This window comes from Trichechus manatus, unplaced genomic scaffold (genome assembly GCF_000243295.1).
Source record: "Trichechus manatus latirostris isolate Lorelei unplaced genomic scaffold, TriManLat1.0 scaffold00186, whole genome shotgun sequence".
NCBI classification, from domain to species: domain Eukaryota; kingdom Metazoa; phylum Chordata; class Mammalia; order Sirenia; family Trichechidae; genus Trichechus; species Trichechus manatus.
Window position 1 is genome coordinate 462,432 of NW_004444122.1, and position 19,049 is coordinate 481,480.

The following is a 19,049-nucleotide window of genomic DNA, read 5'->3' on the forward strand; positions in this document are numbered from 1 at the left end:
TGAATACAATCAAACACTTTGAGGGACAGAGTAGCAGGGGTATGGGTGTGGGGACCATGCTTTCAGGGGACATCTAGGTCAATTTGCATAACAAAGCTTATTAAGAAAATGTTCTGCTTCCTACTTTGGTGAGTGGCGTCTGGGGTCTTAAAAGCTTGCAAGTGGCCATCTGAGATGCATGAATTGGTCCCAACCACTTGGAGTAAAGGAGAATGAGGAACACCAAAGACACAAGGAAAGTATTAGCCCAAGAGGCAGAAATGGCCACATAAACTAGAGACTTCATCAGCCTGAGACCAGAACTAGATGGTGCCCGGCTACCACCAATAACCCCCCTGACAGGAAACAGAACAGAGAGTCCCAGATGGAGCAGGAGAAAGCTGGGGTGCAGAACTCAAATTCTAGTTAAGACCAGACTTAATGATCTGAGACTGGAACAACCCCGGAAAGCATGGCCCCCGGATTCTCTGTTGGCCCAGAACTAAAACAATTTCCAAGGCCAACTCTTCAGACAGGGATTGGACTGGACTGTGGGACATAAAGTGATACTTGTAAGGAGTGTGCCTCTTAGCTCAAGAAAATACAAGAGACTAAATGGGCAGCTTCTGTCCAGAGGTGAGAATGGAAGGCAGAGAGGGTTAGGAGCTGATTGAATAGACATGGAGAATCGGATGGAAAGGAGTGTGCTGTCAAGAGTATGGGGAGAGCAATTAGAGTCACATAACAATGTATGTATAAATTTTTATACAGGAAAAAATTTTAAAAAGTTAGAAAAAAAAGGGGGGGGCTCTTTATTGCAAGTGACAGAAACCTAAGTCAACGCGGGTCAAGCGAAAGTCCATCCACAGAACTGACTTCAGCCAAAACCGAACTCATCTCACTCGCACTGTCCTCTAACTTCTCTTTATCTTCCACGCAGGTTGGGATACTGGCTGTGGGCAGCCTCAGTCCAGCTATATGCTCCTCTGCCAGTTCCTCATACCCTACATCAATTCTGGCTGCACTCAGTCACATTCATTCTCAATCACTGAGACAGAAACGGCTCATCTGGCCAGCCTGAGGAACGTACCCCATTGTGAAAGTTCTCTGATGGGCTAACCTACCTGGACCATCCGCCAGTGGAGGCAGCAGAGCCAGAATGGGAATGGGATCGTGGAAAAGCCATAGCTAAGAGGCATGACCAACATACAATTCAGAATAGTGATTATCATTTCTTGGGAGTAGAGGGAAAGAGAGCCGAAAGGGTTACACAGGTGCTTCAAATGTACTGGTTGTTTCTTAACCTAGGTGGTGAGTACACAAGGCTTCGTTTTATCTATACCTTTCAGGTTTTATTATAGTCATTTAGTTGTACGTATGGGTGTGTATGCGCGCACACACATATAATTTTTTAAGTATGAACAGCCACCACAATCCATTATAAATATTTATCGGTATCAAGGATTGATATTGCGCTTGGCTGCTAACTCAAAGATCAGAGGCTTGAGCCCACCCAGAGGTTCCTCCAAAGAAAGGCCTGGCAATCTACTTCTGAAAAATCAGTCACTAAAAACCCTATGGAGCACAGCAGGTTGCCATGAATTGTAATCGACTTGACAACTGATTTTTTAAATCAACAGTGAAGGCTGCCAGCAGCTAAATGGGAACGTGAAACTCTTTTCACTGGACAGGCCTCATCTGTATTACCCAATAGGCCTAGGGGTTGGGCAGGTCTCTGATTTGCTAACGAGACTATAGACTACAGAGAGCTATAGACTCTCCAAGATGGCAGGGGAAGGATAGCAAAGGAAATCTTTAGTACGCAATTTCCATCTTTCCCTTTATAATGGTTACATTTCTGTCCATTTTAACACCCTACTTAAAAGGAACTACAAGGGTTACCAGAGTATAAACAGAGCAGGAAAAGAAGATATTTATCCTGGCATCTGTACCAATTATTGCTACATTTTCTTTTATAGTGAATACACCATTTCCATTCTTCCAAGTTTTATTTAAAAAACAAACAAAAAATCGTATAAGATGTCCATGAAGAAGCATCGTCACCATTACCATAAAGTATTCAACTGAACAGAAACGACAAGGACCCAATTCAGTATGTAATGTCCTATTTCCTCACTGCACAAGTTAAAAAAAGTCAAAGCTTTCTCAGTGTGAAAGATCAGGACAGCTTTTACACTGAAACAGTGCCCAAAATGAGTTATAAAACCCTTGATTTGGTCTTCTATTTGTCCTTTTCTTTCTGTTCTTTTTCTTTCTTCTCACGCTCGGCTTTAGCTTCTTCTTCCTCATGTTTTTTGATCAACTGTTCCACTTCCTTTTGTTTGAGAACTCGGATCACTGTCTTTCCATTCTCTCTTGTTAGGGTGGCAATTTCCACTAGAAATAAACACATGTATGTGTACTGTAAGCAGGCATACTTAGCAAACAAACCTAACAGGCAATCATAATTTAATCCCATCACATTATTTTGGCCTTAGTTCACACCATTCGTCCTTGTTTTACACGTATTACAATTCATGGATACTTTTATGGGAACCAAGTATCTTTGATCTTGTAATGTTCTGATTACCATTTTTACTTAAATATCTTCCTTCTCCCTGCTCTTCTCAATCTTCTTAGTAGCTGTTTTGTCACTCCCTTGGTGCAGTAGTTAAGCACTCGGCTACTAACAGAAAGGTCAGCAGTTCAAACCCACCAGCTGCTCTGTGAGAGAAAGATGTGGCAGTCTGCTTCTGTAAAGATTACAGCCTTGGAAAGCCTATGGGGCAGTTCTACTCTGTCCTACTGGGTCGCTGTGAGTTGGAATGACTCGATGGCAATGGGTTGGGTTTGGAAAAAGTTAAGATCAGCCAATTGCTCTAGCTGGCCTGCTATTAGCTATTGATCAGAGGAAACCACAATTTCCTTGTTGGAACCTCTGAAGGCTCAGAAAGAATCTTCAACTAATAACAGCACTTATTTTTCAAGGACTTTTAAAATCCCTTTTTAAACCAAAGACACACAAAAAGCAGCTTCCATTGCTATAGGTAAGAAAAGTGGACTGATAGCTGAAGGGGAAAGAATTTTTTATGTAGAGAAAAAATTGAGCAGTGCCTCTTAGCAGGAGCTAAGTTATTTTAAACTAAACCAATGTGTTAATTTACTACAATTTTTGAAAAAATGTTAGAAATATTAACATTTTATATGGTCATACAGCTTCTACATAAACTAAATACTTTAATTGGAATCATAGGCTTAATCTAAAAGGTAAGTAGATTCAGAAGAACAGGAAAAGGTACTGCAACTCATGCAAACGTTACACCTCTGATAAAAATATATCATACATATATATATAACTTCCTACATACACTTTATCATACATACAAGTAGTCTCCGACTTACGACGTATTCAAGTTATGACTAACTGCACTTACAACTGTCTTTTTTTTGTACTATTTATTGTTAGTAATATGGGCTACATACGAGGTTGCAGTGTGTAACTGCTGATGTTATCATTCTCAGATGTTCACTCATAAATGTTCAATGTTATGATTTATAAAGATACTGCTAATAAAAAAACGAGGTATTTGACCTACATCAGAACCGACTTATGACAGAGTCATCGGAACAGAACCCTGTCGTAAGTTGGGGACTACCTGTACAAACAAACATAGACATCATTAATGAGAAATCTTGGTAACTGTTATCTAAAAGTAGCACGGCTCAGATCTCTGAGTATTTAGAACACTCAGCCTTAAGTCACTAGGTTGGAACGTAGTGTGGGATTGTAGCTCTACAACTTACAAAGGCTGACCTGGATCAAGTCACTTAACGTCACTTAGGCGCCAAGTCCTCATTTAGGAGATAGGTGTAAGGCCACCTAACTCATAAGGCTGCTGTTTCAATGAACTTAGATAACATGTTAAAGGCCTAACACAGGAGCTGCTCAATCACATGAATTACCTTTTTCAGCAGAAAGTTTACTAACATCCATGGTCTTATTTAGCACCTTGATAGCTAAAGCAAGTGCTGACTTCAAAGTCATTTCTCCTTCTTTGTAGTCTTGTTTTAACATTGACACAGCTGCCTATGAAAACAAAGAATTAACACAGAATTTCCTTTAAGTTTTTGCACTATTTAGGAATATGGCCTGGTCAGAAGAATGATGCCTAAATTGTTACTGGCATGGTAACCAGTATGCAGTTTTTATGGTAAAAAGGGTAGACAAAGGATGGGGTCAGAAAGGGGAGTGCTGATGTTCTATGAAGGGAGTTTTTAACTTGGGGTCCTCAGATCCCCAAGGGGTCCAGGGTAGAATTCAGGGTGTCTGTGAACTAGGAAGGGGAAAAAAAAATTACATCTTCCTTTTCACAACTTCTAACTGAAAATTAGCATCTCCTTTCATTATAAAAGCAGACAACAAATCCCAGCAGTATTAGCAGTACCCGCAACTTTGTCACTCATAGAAATCAGTTTTTCCATATCACATCAAGGTTTGTGGCAATTATCTTAAAATATTGTTTATACTCATTACTGCTTCAGAACTGCAGTAGTGACAGACCCTTCACTAGATCTTGTCACACCACAAAAATACTCACGGCGCTGTTATTTCCGATGCATGTGGCCTTCCAGCCGCCATAATTCCCGCTAGGGTCGCTCTGATAGAGCTGAAAGCCATAGTGTTTATCCCAGCCAATGTACAGCAAAGAGACACCAAAGGGACGTTTACCTTTAATAAAGAAACAAAGTCAATCATAGCAACAATCTCAATTTAGTATCACAGTTGCGTGAGCTCAGTGAATGTGGCTAAACCCTTTCCTGTGAAGTTAAACATTCATAAACTGCTTTGTGCTCTGGCTAGGACAGATAAGCAACATCATGTATTCTGCTTTTGTTTCTAGCATTGGGATACAGCCAGCAGAGGGAACAAAGACACTGGGCACCAGTGCTGAATTTCATTGCTAGGTAAAAAACAATCTGTTTCCAGATTTGAACACATTATTTTGGCTTTTCAATATCCTATTAACAAAACTCACCATAAGTTACATAACAATCAGTTTATAAAGCAGCAATTTATGGAAAGCATTCACTTGTCGGTTTAATCTTCAGTTCCTTTTTATTATCTTAAAAAGGTTCAAATTCATTAAACATTTTAACTTTTTCAACAAAATTTCCAAAAAATTAGTACCTCCAAACTGTGTATAAGCTTGCTTGATATCACATAGTGCTGTAACCAACTGCTCACAGGGAATTGGCTCCTGATACTGTAATAAATACCTAGGATTTAAAGAGATCAGCACGTAATAAGTTTTCTCTGTAACACAGATACACTCTAAGCAAAACACTCTCTCTCTGAAAAGAAATTTATGTCACTGGGACATTAACAGTCACTTGTAATTTGAAGAGGGAGGGAGGAGGGAACACATCAACATCTTAATATCCTTACGATAAATAACATTTTACAAGTTTGGTTGAAAAAAAAAAACAAAAAACCACTAATTCTCCATTACTAGATTTTTAATGACTTTAACCTTTGCAAAAGTGAGCTCTCCTTGGAAACATCAAACCTATCTATCATCAGTTATGCTATTATGACCATACCTTTGAGCAATGAGCCTCAGTTCATTAGTCAGAACATTTGCATCAGAAGTTATACCCGCCACACTGCAAGCCATGTCCCTTAAAAGAAAAGAAAGAGATTGATCTGTAAGCAGGGGAAATGCCTGCAAGGAGTATTCAAGCATTAAAAAGTACTAGTTCTATCACTTTTTATGCTCTATTAGAAATTCACCATGCCTGCTTCATAGCTGCTATACCCTTTAGACAAAAACCGTAGATGCTTTATCTTTGTAGGAGACTTTTAGTTTGCTGTCATTCAACATGAAAAAGAAACAAATGTACCTGTACGTTATTAGATGTACTCATCATCACCACCCTGTGTTCAGGGCAAGAGAATTAATATGAAAAGCTAAAGTAAATCCTGGAGATTCAGCAAGAGTAGAAGAAAAAGGTTTTGCCAGACAGAAAGATAAACAGCCCAATGCTCTTGTGTGGTACTCTCACCCCCTAGGGCTTAGCTTGACGGAGCATTAAGGGCAGGGGGGTTTGCAAGCCTGCCTAGGAAGTCTGGGCTAGGTTCATGCTACAGGGTACATTTCCCTTCTTTGCCCCCTGCCCCTCAAGGGCTGACCCTGGCTTTCCTACAGCCTAGAAACTCTCTATCGCCATGTCCAGCCAAGCCCTCAAGTTGCTGGCTGGGCCCAACAGTGGTTCTGTGGTAGGGATAACACTTCTCTGCAGAGAGCACCAACAGGCCCTTATAACTAGCCTTCACCAGGGCTACCCCTAAAGGGAAGGTTAGTCAGCAGATCCAGCTGTTAGCAGCAAAGTCCTACATGCCTAATATAAGTGTACGCCACCAGTTGCCGTCAAGTCAATTCCGACTCACGGTGACCCATGTTGTCAGAGTAAAACTGTACTCCACAGGGTTTTCAACGGCTGATTTTTTTGAAGTAGATCGCCAAGCCTTTCTTCTGAAGCACCTCTGGGTGGACTCAAATCTCCAACCTTTCAGGTAGCAGCAAAGTACAAACCGTTTGTACCACCCAGGGACTATTAAGTGTATAGGGCTTGGCTAAACAGTTCCCAGACCTTGAGGAAGCCTATTCTTTGGTAAGTAAGATTCAGTATACATAATTCAACAAAATCCCTGAGTAGCCATTCTAAACAATACTTTGAAGACCTGCTAGATGTCAGACACTGTGCTAGGTGCTTGGCCTTTATTTTACTTAACTGTCACCGGCACACTAGGAGGCTCTGAAAAGTTAATAATCAGTGTAAGGTTACACAGCCCGTATGGGGTGAGCATGGATTTGAACCCTAATCTGCCTACACTCTTATCACTATACAATGCTGTCTCTCCATTAAGTGCTTGGCCCTGAGCATGAAATGAGCAATACATGGTTCTATGTGAGAGAGTGAGACATTTTACAACTCTCTTCCCAAAGATCTCACTTACTCATTGAGTTTATAAATTTTTTCAGAAAAAAAGACTTCATCAAGAAGCTTGTGGATGTTGCGTCTCTCTGCTGCAAGCAAAACACCATCGTTTGCTAAAATTCCCAGACAGGTGCCTGCATGTCCAATAGCTTCCATGGCATATTCAACTTGGTACAAGCGACCTACCAAACACAAGCAGAAGAAACTAAGACTTCGTGCTCTTACCCCACTGGTAACCTCCAGGTCCAAGCAAAACAGCAATGACACTGGCAGGCTACCTGTAAGAGTCCCACTTTTACTCTTCTATGAGGCATATAAGCAACCTGGTGACGATACTTAATTAAAAGTACAAAAAGGATGAACAACTTAACAACTACAAAAAAAAGTTTGTAGATTTTTTTCCCTAAAAGTCTAACACTTAAAACAAAACAAAAAAAACAGTTTATTTAAGACAGGCTGAACAATTTCTACTTACCTTCTGGAGAAAATATAGTGGTCCTGGAGTCATATCTTCGAGACTACAAAGGAAAAACATACAAGTGATTCCTACTCACTGAAAGTAAGCAAGCCCCTGCAAGCCCACCAATCATTATATAGAGCAGATCCTGATACACGAAGTTCAATGTGTGGGAGGAAACCGATAAGGAAGAAGACAATCCTGTCTCTTTTTCCTTCTGTTTCAATTTTCTCATGCAAGTCTGTCATTTGAGAACAAACAATACTATTTATCAGACAACAAACTGGCATGTGTATTAACTCACCATGTTTTCTGAATTTTATATAATTCCTGTAAAAAAAAAAATACGATCATTATTAAAATGAAATTTACAATTTAAAAAGCATTTTCTGACTTCTAAAAAATTGTTTGCTCCCTTCATTCAGCAAAGGTTTACTGTGCACCTGCTAAGTGCCGGGCACTATACTAGATGCTGGAATACCAAGTGGGTAAAACAAATCCCTGCCTGAAAGAGCTTACAGTATGGTAGTCAGGTAAGGGAGGCTGACATAGACAATTACAAAGCAATGTGGAAGGTGCGGCAGGAAGAGGGACAGAGAAAACCAGGGAAGTCTTCTTTGAGAAACTGATACAGAAAGTGAGTCTAAATCAGAGATGGAAGAGGCAGAAACAAGGCTGAGAACTCACTCTCAGGTCTAAGAGGAAGAAAAGGGGAAGAGGGAGGGGAAAGGCATTCCAAGCAGAAGAAAGCATGAAGGATACAGGAAGGATAGCTCAATGGGCAAGAGACAAACTGCTGAAATCTAAAAAATAGAAAAGAAGCTAGAGAACTAAACAAGTATTCAAATCATGCACAGCTTGAATGCCAGGTTAAGCACCTTAGGCTTTCTCCAGAGAGTGACACGGGGTCCTGAACTAGGGGGGAATCTTTGGCATCGTCATTACCATTCCTGCAAAAGAGGGCACTGGAACTTAGTTGGAAAGCTGAACCTTCAGACTCCAAAGTCCATATTCCCAAATACTGGACTATGGAGAATTAAAACTGGAACAGTAAGCAGGTATAAAGTCATAAAGAGCCTGTGTGTCTAGGTAAAAATTTTGAATTTTATCTATTCGGCAACAAGGTTCCACCGAATGATTCTAAGAGCCACAGGAACTAACGTGCGTTTTGGAAATATCAGTCTGGCTGTTGAGATCACTCCAGGAGGGTAACGGGTTTATGAGGCTGTTGCAATAGACGGGTGAAAGCTAAGGATAACCCTGAGCAGAGAAGCCAGGAGGGCACAAACAGGGGAGATCTACCGAAGATTTGAATCGCCCGTAAACACAACTTTCTGGATTTCCACGCCCGATACCGAGCACAGGACGACTTTAAGTTCACTGGCACCTCCAGCAGCACTAACTTTCCTGTACAAGATTCTTCAAGGGGCGGAAGCTGCCCCTCACCCCTTGGTCCTGCCCACCTCTCCCCCGCGCCCGACCCGCGCTGGCCAGTCCCAGTCCCCGCCGTCCAGGCTCCGCGCAGGGAGCCCGACGGTGGCCGGCCGGAGCCAAGTCCCGGACGCCGGTCCGTCACCAAGGCCGGTGCAGAGTCATTGTGCCCGCGGTTCCTCGGCAGTGGCTGCAGGCCCGGACCGGGTCTGTCTTGACGCTCACAACCCCCGCCCACGAGGAGAGTGGCCAAGCTTCCGCGGGTCCCCAAGGAGCAAAGGCTCACCGGACTGAAGACACTGAAGAGTCTAGAGCTACACGGAGCGCGTTACTCCAAGGGAGGGTAACCACCGCCGCTACCCAAGTATCCTCTGCTAATATGGCCCCCACGCGTGCGCAGAACCATCCAGAGGCGGGGCAGCCGAAGACGCGGAAGTTCTCCCGGGGGGCGGAGCGAGAGCCAGTTACCCTCGTGGGAGCTGGGGATATGGGGTACGGCGGAGCGGCTGGGGTCTAGCCAGTGAGTGGGTTGCTCTGCCATGGGGAGGAAGGCGGGAAAGTACTAGCCTAAGAGAAGGTGGAATTGTAGCTAATTTCCTTTTCTCTCCCATGCTTGCGCTCTGCTTTCACTTTCTTTTCAGCACTCAGCAGTCCTAGACCTGTTAAAACAGCAGTAGTGTGGCGCGACCTACATTGATTGCTTACCATTCCTGCCCCGTTCCCCACAATGGTTCCGATCACATCAGACTTTGCCCTTACATCCTGCCTCTTCTCATTTTCCTTCCCGAAGCTGGCTTCCACTTCTATTGCTGATAACGTGCATTTTTGGACATAGAAAACTACTTACGATGCAGTTCACGCTTTGGCGAGAACTTTCGTTTTGGTCTCCTCCTCTGCCCTGCTCCTGGTCAGAAAGGCTTTCCCCAACCAACCTAGTTAAAGGAACACTCTACCATCAACATACACACTCAGCACTTTATCTTCTTTATAGTACTTATCCATACCTGAAATTGTCATGTTAGTTTACATGTTCATTATCCATTACTACTTTCCACCGTTTTTCTCATCTGGCTTCAGTCTCTAAGTAAACTACTGCAGTGCAGTGAATTACTTAATATAGCTCTTTTAGCCATGCATGGTCTTGTAACTCTAACGTGATGATTGGGTAGGACTATGCAAATAAGGTGATTGTGGCCCACCAAGGGGATAGGACAGCTTGCTATCAATGCAAATAAGGTGCATGGAACCCCTTGCTGGGGTGGAACCAAGCAAATAAGGTGTATGGGACCCTAATGAAAGGATGGGTCAGTTTTGCCATCCTGCTTAAACCATCGCTTAAAATGAGCCATCCCAAAGGCTAGAAAAGGAGACCTCACTAACACCAAGAAAGAAGGAGTGGAGCGCATCTTTTGGACCTGGGGTCCCTGTGCTGAAAATCTCCAAGACCCAGTAGACAGAGAGCTGTAAACACCAGAGAAGGTGCAAGACAGCAAGAAGTCGTGGCAAGCAAAGCAGAGAAATGGTGGCAGCAGAACCAGGAGACCAGGGCACGATGGCGCATGGCCTTCCCAGTCCACCAAGCAAGGAGGCTACAGTGGGCGAGCCAACCCAGGGAGAGAGAGAGCTGGGTGCCTTTTGGCAAGAGGCTTGCTGGCAGAGTGGGGTGCCTCTGGGCACTTATCAGCAGAACTAAAAGAGCTTTGTAACACTTGCCTGAGCAGGGCAGAGGCCAGGCCAAGGGCTTAGAGTGGGGGCCTTTCCTCAGGGGGCCGGGAGGAGCCTGTTCTCAGGGGGCCAAGAGGAGCCTTGCATGGCCGAGAGGAGCTGAGAGAGCTGTCCTGCACTGAAAAAGGTAGACTTTGCCCTGATCCTGATCCCAAGTCATGTAACCTGGTACTTCCCTAATAAACCCCAAACTTGTGAGTATTGTCCGTGAGTCGTGTGTGGCTATTGCAACGAATTATTAAACCCAACAGAGAAGTAGAGTGCCATGGAAGGGACAGCTGGTGTCAGAATTAGTAAAAAGTTGGAGGATGGAGGTTATGTTTGACCTCTACCTCATGGGAATCAGCCTTGGTCTGATGTTCATCTTGATTTTTTCCTCCCCCTTGTGAAGTCAGATGAGGAGGTCTGACGACAATGAGCCATTTTATTTTTTTTTTACTACTAATTCATGTTTATGTTTCTTTGGGCTAGAAGATTGATGGTCTGGGTTAGTATGTTGTCATTTGCTCACAGCCTCCACCAGGGAGAGACCTAGAGGACAAGGACTTTGTCCTCTTCGTGTTGGATGCAAAATTATTGGGGGCTTTGGGTTTGGGCTCTGGGCTTTAAAAAGGAGGTAACCTGGGAATGAATTATGTTTTGAGGTCTCACCTATCATCTCTGCTTCCCAAGCACACAGGAAGGTGAGTCAAGGTAGAGTGGCAAAGGTCCACACCCAGACAGGTGGTGCTGTGAAAGCATCCTCAGAATTGTTGTAACTTACGCATCCCCAATGGCCCTTGCCACCTTAGTTCATTCTTCAGAATTCAGCAAACATTAATGAGTTTTAAGTGAGAAGTAGGATTTCTCAGGTCAAAAGAAAAGGAATCAGTGGAGGTAATGAGTCTGACAAGTCTGGGTAACCGAGTAGTCAGTCTGACCAGAATGGAGGACGCATATAACATAGAAAGTAAAGTAGGAAAGGCATTTGAGGCCAAATTGTAGACTGCTTTCAATGCCAGAATTTTTTTTCTGTAGATAATGGAAAGATAGGATTAATGTTTTCAGGATGATGAGGCAGATTGTATTCTCCAAGATGGCCTCAAGATCTCCCCTCCCACATACTCCTCCCATTGAGAGATGTGTTCTATGTCCCCTTGCCCTGAATCTGGGTGAGCCTATGATCACAACGGAAGTAACTTCTGTCTGTGACTTCTGAGGCTAGGCCATGAAAGATGACATAGCTCTGTCTGGTCCTCTTGGAGTGATTTTTCTTAAACTCCATGCTGTGAGGAAGCAGAGACCACATGGAGAGGTCCTCAGCTGACAGCCCAACTGAGGTCCCAGCATTAACTCCCAGATAGTGAGTGAAAATGCCTCCAGACAGTCTAGTCCCCAGTTATGGAGTCTCTTCCAACAATCAAATCGTCTGGAGCCTTCAAGTCTTCCCAGCTGAGGCCCCAGATGTTATGAACAAAAACAAGCTGTCCCAGGGCCTATCTGAACTCACCAGCCACAGAAACCATGAAAGATAATAAAATATTGTTTGAGGTTTTAAGCCACTAAATTTTTGCTTGAATTGTTACACAGCAATCTACGTAACTGGATTTTTTTTTTTTTTTTTCTCTGTCTCTAATATGAAGGATGTAGGTTGGTGAGACTAAGGATAAGAAGACTAGAAAGTAAAATTCTGATGTGGTCCACTGGGGATAAAAGCCTGAAGAGAAAAAGACACTAGAAAGACCAAAAAGCCTTTACTGGACGTATGATATTGATTCCCGAAACTAGAATTGGGTTTTCTCCTCATTGGTTGAAAGGACCAGGGCCCTGGCACTTGCAGAAGTGCACTCATTCTTGCATTTCATTCAACAGATACTTACTGAAGGTAGGCTAGGGGCCTGGCACAGTGCTAGGTCCTGAAGCTAATATGAAATAAATATTATTCAATTCATGCCACCAAAGAGCTTATAAATGACATGGAACATATCGATTGGAGATAAGCTAGAACAAACACTAAACAGTAAAATATTAATGCAAGGCAGCGTGTATTTAAATATCAGAACAGTGGTAGACAATATTTATTTCCATTAGGAATCCAGTAAAGGGAAATCCATGTTAGCAGGAGCAATCGAGGAGGAAATCTGTAGAGTTTCATGGTTTAAGAGAAAGAACACTCATCTGAGAGTGAACAGTTTCGGTTCATTTTTCTGGTCCTCAATTTCCTGAACCGTCAAGCTGGACAAAAATCACAATCCCTTAAATCTGAGGAGCTCGAGTGCTTTCATCATGTGAATGATCTCATGAAATGATCTCACCTCTAACACAGGTGTGTGTGTGTGGGTGGGTGTGTGTATTGGGGAGGCAATGTGGGGAGGAGGTAGTATGGGACCCTGGTTAAGAGCATGGTCTCTATTAGAGAGCTTTTGTTTAAGCCCTGGCTCTGTTTCAGCAAATTACCTCTGTTTGCTCATCTGGAAATAGGGATTAATCATAACAGTACTTCCCTCAGGGGTTTCTTGTGAAGATTAAATGCGATAATGCACGTAACGTACTTAGTGCTTAATAAATATTGGCTTTTATTAAATAGTATTTAAAAATTAATAAGGCAGGAATTATCCAAATTTCTATGATGCTATGAATTTTAGAATCTAAAATTCTGATTCAAAGGATCAACAGGGCTCACTAATTAAATTTGAGAGGGGCAAATAAAAAAAATTCCTCTAAAATTTTGAGTTTGGGTGACCTGGGATATGACTCATTCATTGAGTAAATATTTAAGTAAATATTGAGTCCCTACTATGTGCCAACATCATGATAAACGGAGAAAATACTGAAGTTGTCAAGGATTTCTTTACTTGGATCCATAGTCAATGCCCATGGAAGCAGCAGTTGAGAAATTAAATGACGCGTTGCATTGGCCAAATCTGCTGCAAAAGATCTCTTTAAAGAGTTAAAAAGCAGATATGTCACTTTGAGGACTAAGGTGCGCCTAACCCAAGCCATGATATTTTCAGTCACCTCATATGCATGCAAAAGCTGGACAACGAATAAGGAAGACCAGAGAAGAACCGATGCCTTTGAATTACAGTGTTGCAAAGAATATTGAACACACCATGGATTGCAAGCAGAACGAACAAATCTGTCTTGAAAGAAGTACAGCTAGAGTGCCCCTTGAAAGCAAGGATGATGAGACTTCATCTCACATACTTTGGACATATTATTAGAAGGGACTAGTCCCTGGAGAAGGACATCATACTTGGTAAGGTAGTGGGTCAGTGAAAAAGAGAAAGACCCTCGACGAAATGGATTGACACAGTGTCTGCAACAATGGGCTCAACCATAGCAATGATTGTGAGGATGGTGCAGGACCAGGCTATGTTTCATTCTGTTGTACATAAGGTCGCTATAAGTCGCAATTGACTCGATGGCACCTAACAACAACTATGTGTCAAGCACTTTGCATTGTTATGAAATACTCACAAATAACTCTGTGACATAGATATTACTGTTATCCCACTTTCACAGATAAGGAAATTGAGGCATAGAGAAGTTACAAATGGTACCATTGAAAGATACAGGAAAATTAAAAAAAGACCTAGTTTAGGGAGTATAGACAGGGAGAGAGAGAGAATAACAATGCCTTTTCATAGATATTGAAAGAGAAACTACCAAGAGGGTGTTTGAGTGGCCAGAGTTGTCGAGTTAAGCCCTCTGTAGAGAATGGATACATAAAACCAAAAGAACAGCCATTGACTAAATCATACTTAGGGAGACATGACAAGAAATCAGTGAAGGAAATACTGTGACATATTTTAAGTATACAGTGAGCTACAGTTCACCAAATCCACTACATATTCATACAAAAAGCATAAATTATTAAAACAAAAAAAGTTTAAAAAAACCTACTTAGGGACTTTCCTGGTATCAATCTGAAAACTAACCATTATATTTAGATACCTCAGGATTTAGTGGCTTTGCTTGGACATCTTTATTTGCTTCCTTGCAGTTCCAGAATGGTGTCTTCTAGCATCTGTCTCTGGCAACCTCTTTGTGTGCAGTTCCAGTTTCAATTACCCTCTGAAGTTAAAATTTTTTTCTTTTATGAATGTCATCTGAGTTCCCCCCTAAGATGTCTTAGTGTGTGCCTTCTCATCTCCAGCCTTTCTTCTAATACACATTCATTTTGCAGATATTTTTAAAGAACATTCTGTGACGAGAGGCCAGGAAGACAGGCAAGGGACAATGCATGTACCTTCCGGGCCCACGGAGTAAGGCACTATACCAAGTGTGAGAAGAAGGGGTGGGGAGACAAAAATAGGTTTTAAATAGTCTCTGCCCACAAATAGCTCTCAGGCTAGATGACTACCTACCAGCTATCATCCGTTATGTAAAGTAATGTGCCATAAGAAAGACAAAGTGCAATGGGATTTTAAAGAAAGGAGAGATCAGAGAAGGCTTCATAGGATTGGTGATGTTAGCTGTCTGTATGTTATACTCAGTTATTTAAAATATGTGTATTCTTTCCAAAGTTTAAAAAAGTCATTGATCGCAGGGCTAAAACAGACCTTGAGAGATTATCTGATGCAAAATTATATCATTATGCATATTTGATACATAAGGCAAGTGAGACTCACAGAAGACATACCTGCTCACGTAGTACTTTCTTAACTTTAAAGGATGGTCATGAGTGTGCTGGAATACCTTAGCGGTTTCATATGCTTAGTCATTGTGGTGGGATAGATCACTTTTATATGGCTTTTCTTGCCATGGTCTTGTACCTTCCACCAAATGATTGGGTGGGAGTATGCAAATAAGGTGCCTGTGGCCCACCAAGGGGATTGGACAGCTTGCTAATAATACAAATAAGGTGCATGGCACCCTTGTGGGTGTGGGACCATGCAAATAAGGTTATGGAACCCTAACAAGGAGATTGGTCAGTTTTGCCATCCCACTATGCTTAAAATGAGCCATTCCAGAGGCAGAAAGGGGGATATCACTGCCACCAAGACAGAAGAGTGAAGTGTGTCCTTTAGAACCAAGGATTCTTGCACTGAGAACCTCCTAGTAAACCCAGGAGACAGAGAGAGCGAGCTGTAATACCGGAGACAGTGCAATAAGGTGAGAAGCCAGGAGACAGGCGAGAAACAGCGCGTGTAGCTTCCCGGCCCATGGAGTAAGGTGATTACAGTGGGTGTGCTGACCCACAGAGCGAGAAAGCTGAACACCTTTGGACAGGAGGCTTCCTGGTAGAGTGGGGTGTCTCCGGGCACTTGTTGGTGGGCACTTGTTGGTGGAGCTAGGCTTGCCAACCCATGGAGCAAGAAAGCTGAGTGGCTTCAGGCGGGAGGCTTCCTGATGGAGTAGGGTGCCTCTAGGCATTTATTGGCAGAGCTATAGAGCTTTGTAACACTTGCCTGAACAGGGCAGAGGCCAGGCTGAGGGGCCAAAGGCCAGAGGGAGGCCTGCCTGTGGGCACAACTGACAAGAGGCTGTCCTGATCAAAGAACTGTATCCTGAATTATAACCTGTTATTTCCCTAATAGGTCTGTGAATTCTGTGTGGCCATTGCAACGAATTATCGAACCCAGCAAAGAAGTAGAGAGTGCTGTGGGAGGGACAGCTTGTGCCAGAACTGGTAAAAAGGTTGGAGGGTCGAGATATGGTTGACCTCCTAGGAATCAGCCTTGGGTTGTTGATGCTGATAATGATTCTCCTCCCTCCTTGTGAAGTTAGACGAGGTCAGACACCCCCACTATGCCATTCTTATAGTCAGGTTCAGAATTGATCAGTTCCATCAATTCATTTTTAACTGTGTAGGAAAATCCTTCGTAAAATTAGATTTGATCCTGTTGGGTTTTTTTATTATTGAAGTTAATGTGAACTAGTCACAAGGAGATCCCAGATTCATAGGACTTGGCTGTTTCAAACCAGATTTCTTCTACAGCTTTCTGGCCCATGTCAAACATTTGCTGTAAGTGCTTCCATCCAGTTTTTGCAGTAATCATGAGGTATTCTTTGTTCTCCGGGTGTAGCTGGCAAGAGTATGCAGCCATGACAAGTGACTGACAAAAACGACTGCACACAAGTAGGAACAAAGCACCCCTCTCCAAAGCTGTCAGTGGGATTATACTTTCAAACCCTGCAAGGACATGACCTCCCACTTGTATGGGAGTCTTGCTTTCAATCATCATGTACATGATCATAATTGCCACTTCAAACACATAGTAGCCATAGCTCATGTCATCAAAGTCTAAAATCCCAGACACTTGATATACAGTATCTCCAGAGGCTGAATTGCTGCTGGGCTCTACTAAAATGTTATGGTCATTAAGATCTCCATGATTGATACCTGAAAGTAGAAAAATCAAGCCATGTAAAAACAGTTATTGAACACCCTAGTTCATTTCTCTTTCTCAGCCAAGGCTGTTGAATTAAATTTATGTGCCTAAGGTCCAAAATAATAATTAAAAAAAAAGCAAAATAGGCCCAAGGAAAATAAAGACAAGGGCAGAACTGTAGTAATGATATTAAAACATGCATGCAAATTCAGTAGGGAGGAGAGACATAGAATCATGTACAGAGGGAGCTTCAAATGTTATCAATTTTAAGGAAAATAAAAATATTACTCTTTAAAATATAACAGGAGAAAATATGGCAAAATTTTAAGATTTGATAAAGCTAAGCTGTAACTTCAATACTTTTCTGATGGTTTGAAAGTTTACAATTTAAATATAGAGAAAAATATTTCTTTGGTTGGGGGAGTACTCACATTCTCGAAAATGATTTAGTTTGGTCATCACTTCATCCTTGAACAGCTGAATGACCTGTTTGATAATCTCAGGATTTTGATTCTGGTCCAAGGTGTATAGATATTTCTCCAGAAGAGGAACATTTTTCAGATTCCAGATGAAGTTTTCCCGATGAAGAATACTTAACTCTGGGTGATGGAATTTCTAAGTGAAAAGAGAGAAACGCTTAGACTCTTGGCATTAAGGGTGGCCACTACTGGGAGATCTGCTGTATCTAGAAGACTACACTCTTCCAGGTGGCTTGGGGGAGTGCTTGGGAGAGAGAGCTAGCATTCCCGCATTGTCACCAACTTGCTCCATTTACATTAATCCACAAAACAGTACTTCATATTTAATAGTAATACTTAGTAGTAAATACTTAATAGTTGTATTGGATCTCAGTTTTGAGAGCACATTTCCATCTCATTTGATCCTCACAACTGTGTGCAGACAGGCATTATTATCCACAGCTTACAAAAGGGACTGAAGGCAGCTCTAAAGAATTCTGTTACCCCGTATCTGACCCTCCTACCCTGACCCCTTGTTACCACTCTGACTTCATCTTCCACTACTCTCTCCTTTGCTCACTCTCCTCCAACCACACTGGCCTCCCTGCTGTTCAGGGCACATGCCAGCGTGCTCCCACCTCACGGTCTTTGTACTTGCTGTTTCTTCCTCCTGAAATGTTCTTCTCCAGATACACACATGGCTAGTGCCCTCAATTCCATCAGGTCTTTTCTCAAAAGCCATCTTCACTGTGAGAACATCCTGACCACTCTATCTAAAATGTCAACTCCCTCTCTGATATTTCATATTCCTCTTCTCTCTGCTTATATTTCTTCTAAGCACTTACTACCGTCTAACATTGTCCACATTTTACTTACTTCTCTAACTATCTATCCTCACTAGACTATAAGTTCCATGAGGGGTACGGACTTTATTTTTTGTCTGTTTTGTTCACTACTGTATCCCCACACCTAGAACAGTACCTGGCACAAAGCAGGCACTGCTCAAGCAATATTTGATGAATAAATGAATGTTCCTAGAGTAAAAAATTCTGGAATTGGAAGGGCCTTTAGACTTTGACCACTCTACTACCATTGTTGCACAAATGGAGAAACTGAGGTTCACAAAGGGATAATAACAAGTTGCTAGTAAAGGGCAGAGTGAGGACCTAGGCCTTTGACTTACAATACAGAGCTCTTTCACAGAGTTCTAGAAAGTAACCTGGTGGTCATCCAATGGAGTAGCTTTCAAGTAAGAAATGCATTTTACATCACAACCCAGTATATAGGTGCACACACATATAAAGAAAAAGTTTCAGTAAATAATACTGAGACCATTATATGTAGTGTTTCACATTTTCTTTATTTTTTATTGTACTTTAGATGAAGATTTACAGAGCAAACTAGCTTCTCATTAAACAGTACATATATTGTTTTATGACATTGGTTAACAACCCCATGACATGTCAGTACTCTCCCTTCTTGACCTTGGGTTCCCTATTACCAGCTTTCCTGTCCCCTCCTGCCTTCTAGTCCTGGCCCCTGGACAGGTGTGCCCCTTTAGTCTCGTTGTCCTATGGGACTGTCTAATCTTGGGATAAAAGGTGAGTCTCAGGAGTGACTTCATTACTGAGCTAAAAGGGTGTCCAAGGGCCATACTCTCAGAGTTTCTCCAGTCTCTGTCAG

At 42.3% G+C, this 19,049-nt stretch overlaps 2 protein-coding genes across 3 annotated transcripts in view; both read right to left on the bottom strand.

Moving 5' to 3' along the window:
- Positions 1-1,967: 1,967 nt before the first annotated feature.
- On the bottom strand, positions 1,968-9,270 carry PSMA4 (proteasome 20S subunit alpha 4). The gene is made up of 9 exons (XM_004387461.1): positions 9,153-9,270; positions 7,740-7,765; positions 7,454-7,496; positions 6,998-7,160; positions 5,581-5,658; positions 5,168-5,256; positions 4,578-4,708; positions 3,943-4,066; positions 1,968-2,376 (listed from the first exon to the last, which is right to left on the bottom strand). Exons 2-9 carry the CDS (start codon positions 7,740-7,742, stop codon positions 2,222-2,224), a joined length of 786 nt encoding a protein of 261 aa, XP_004387518.1. The 5' UTR covers positions 7,743-7,765; positions 9,153-9,270; the 3' UTR covers positions 1,968-2,221.
- A 6,946-nt stretch (positions 9,271-16,216) lies between these two features.
- Positions 16,217-19,049, bottom strand: part of HYKK (hydroxylysine kinase) — a 16,393-nt gene continuing 13,560 nt past the window's right edge. For both annotated transcript variants that reach the window (XM_004387464.2, XM_023741661.1), the window contains exons 4-5: positions 17,340-17,523; positions 16,217-16,919 (exon numbers count right to left, since the gene is read on the bottom strand). In XM_004387464.2, the coding sequence (XP_004387521.1) occupies positions 16,456-16,919; positions 17,340-17,523 (648 nt within the window). In that variant the 3' untranslated portion in view covers positions 16,217-16,455. The remainder of the gene's footprint in view (positions 16,920-17,339; positions 17,524-19,049) is intronic.

Coding starts and splice junctions, on each gene's coding strand:
- PSMA4 (XM_004387461.1), bottom strand. Junction 5,659..6,997: donor AAAATTTATAAACTCAATGA/GTAAGTGAGATC, acceptor TTTTCTTTTAAG/GGACATGGCTTGCAGTGTGG. Junction 4,709..5,167: donor AGCTTATACACAGTTTGGAG/GTACTAATTTTT, acceptor TCTTTATTAAAG/GTAAACGTCCCTTTGGTGTC.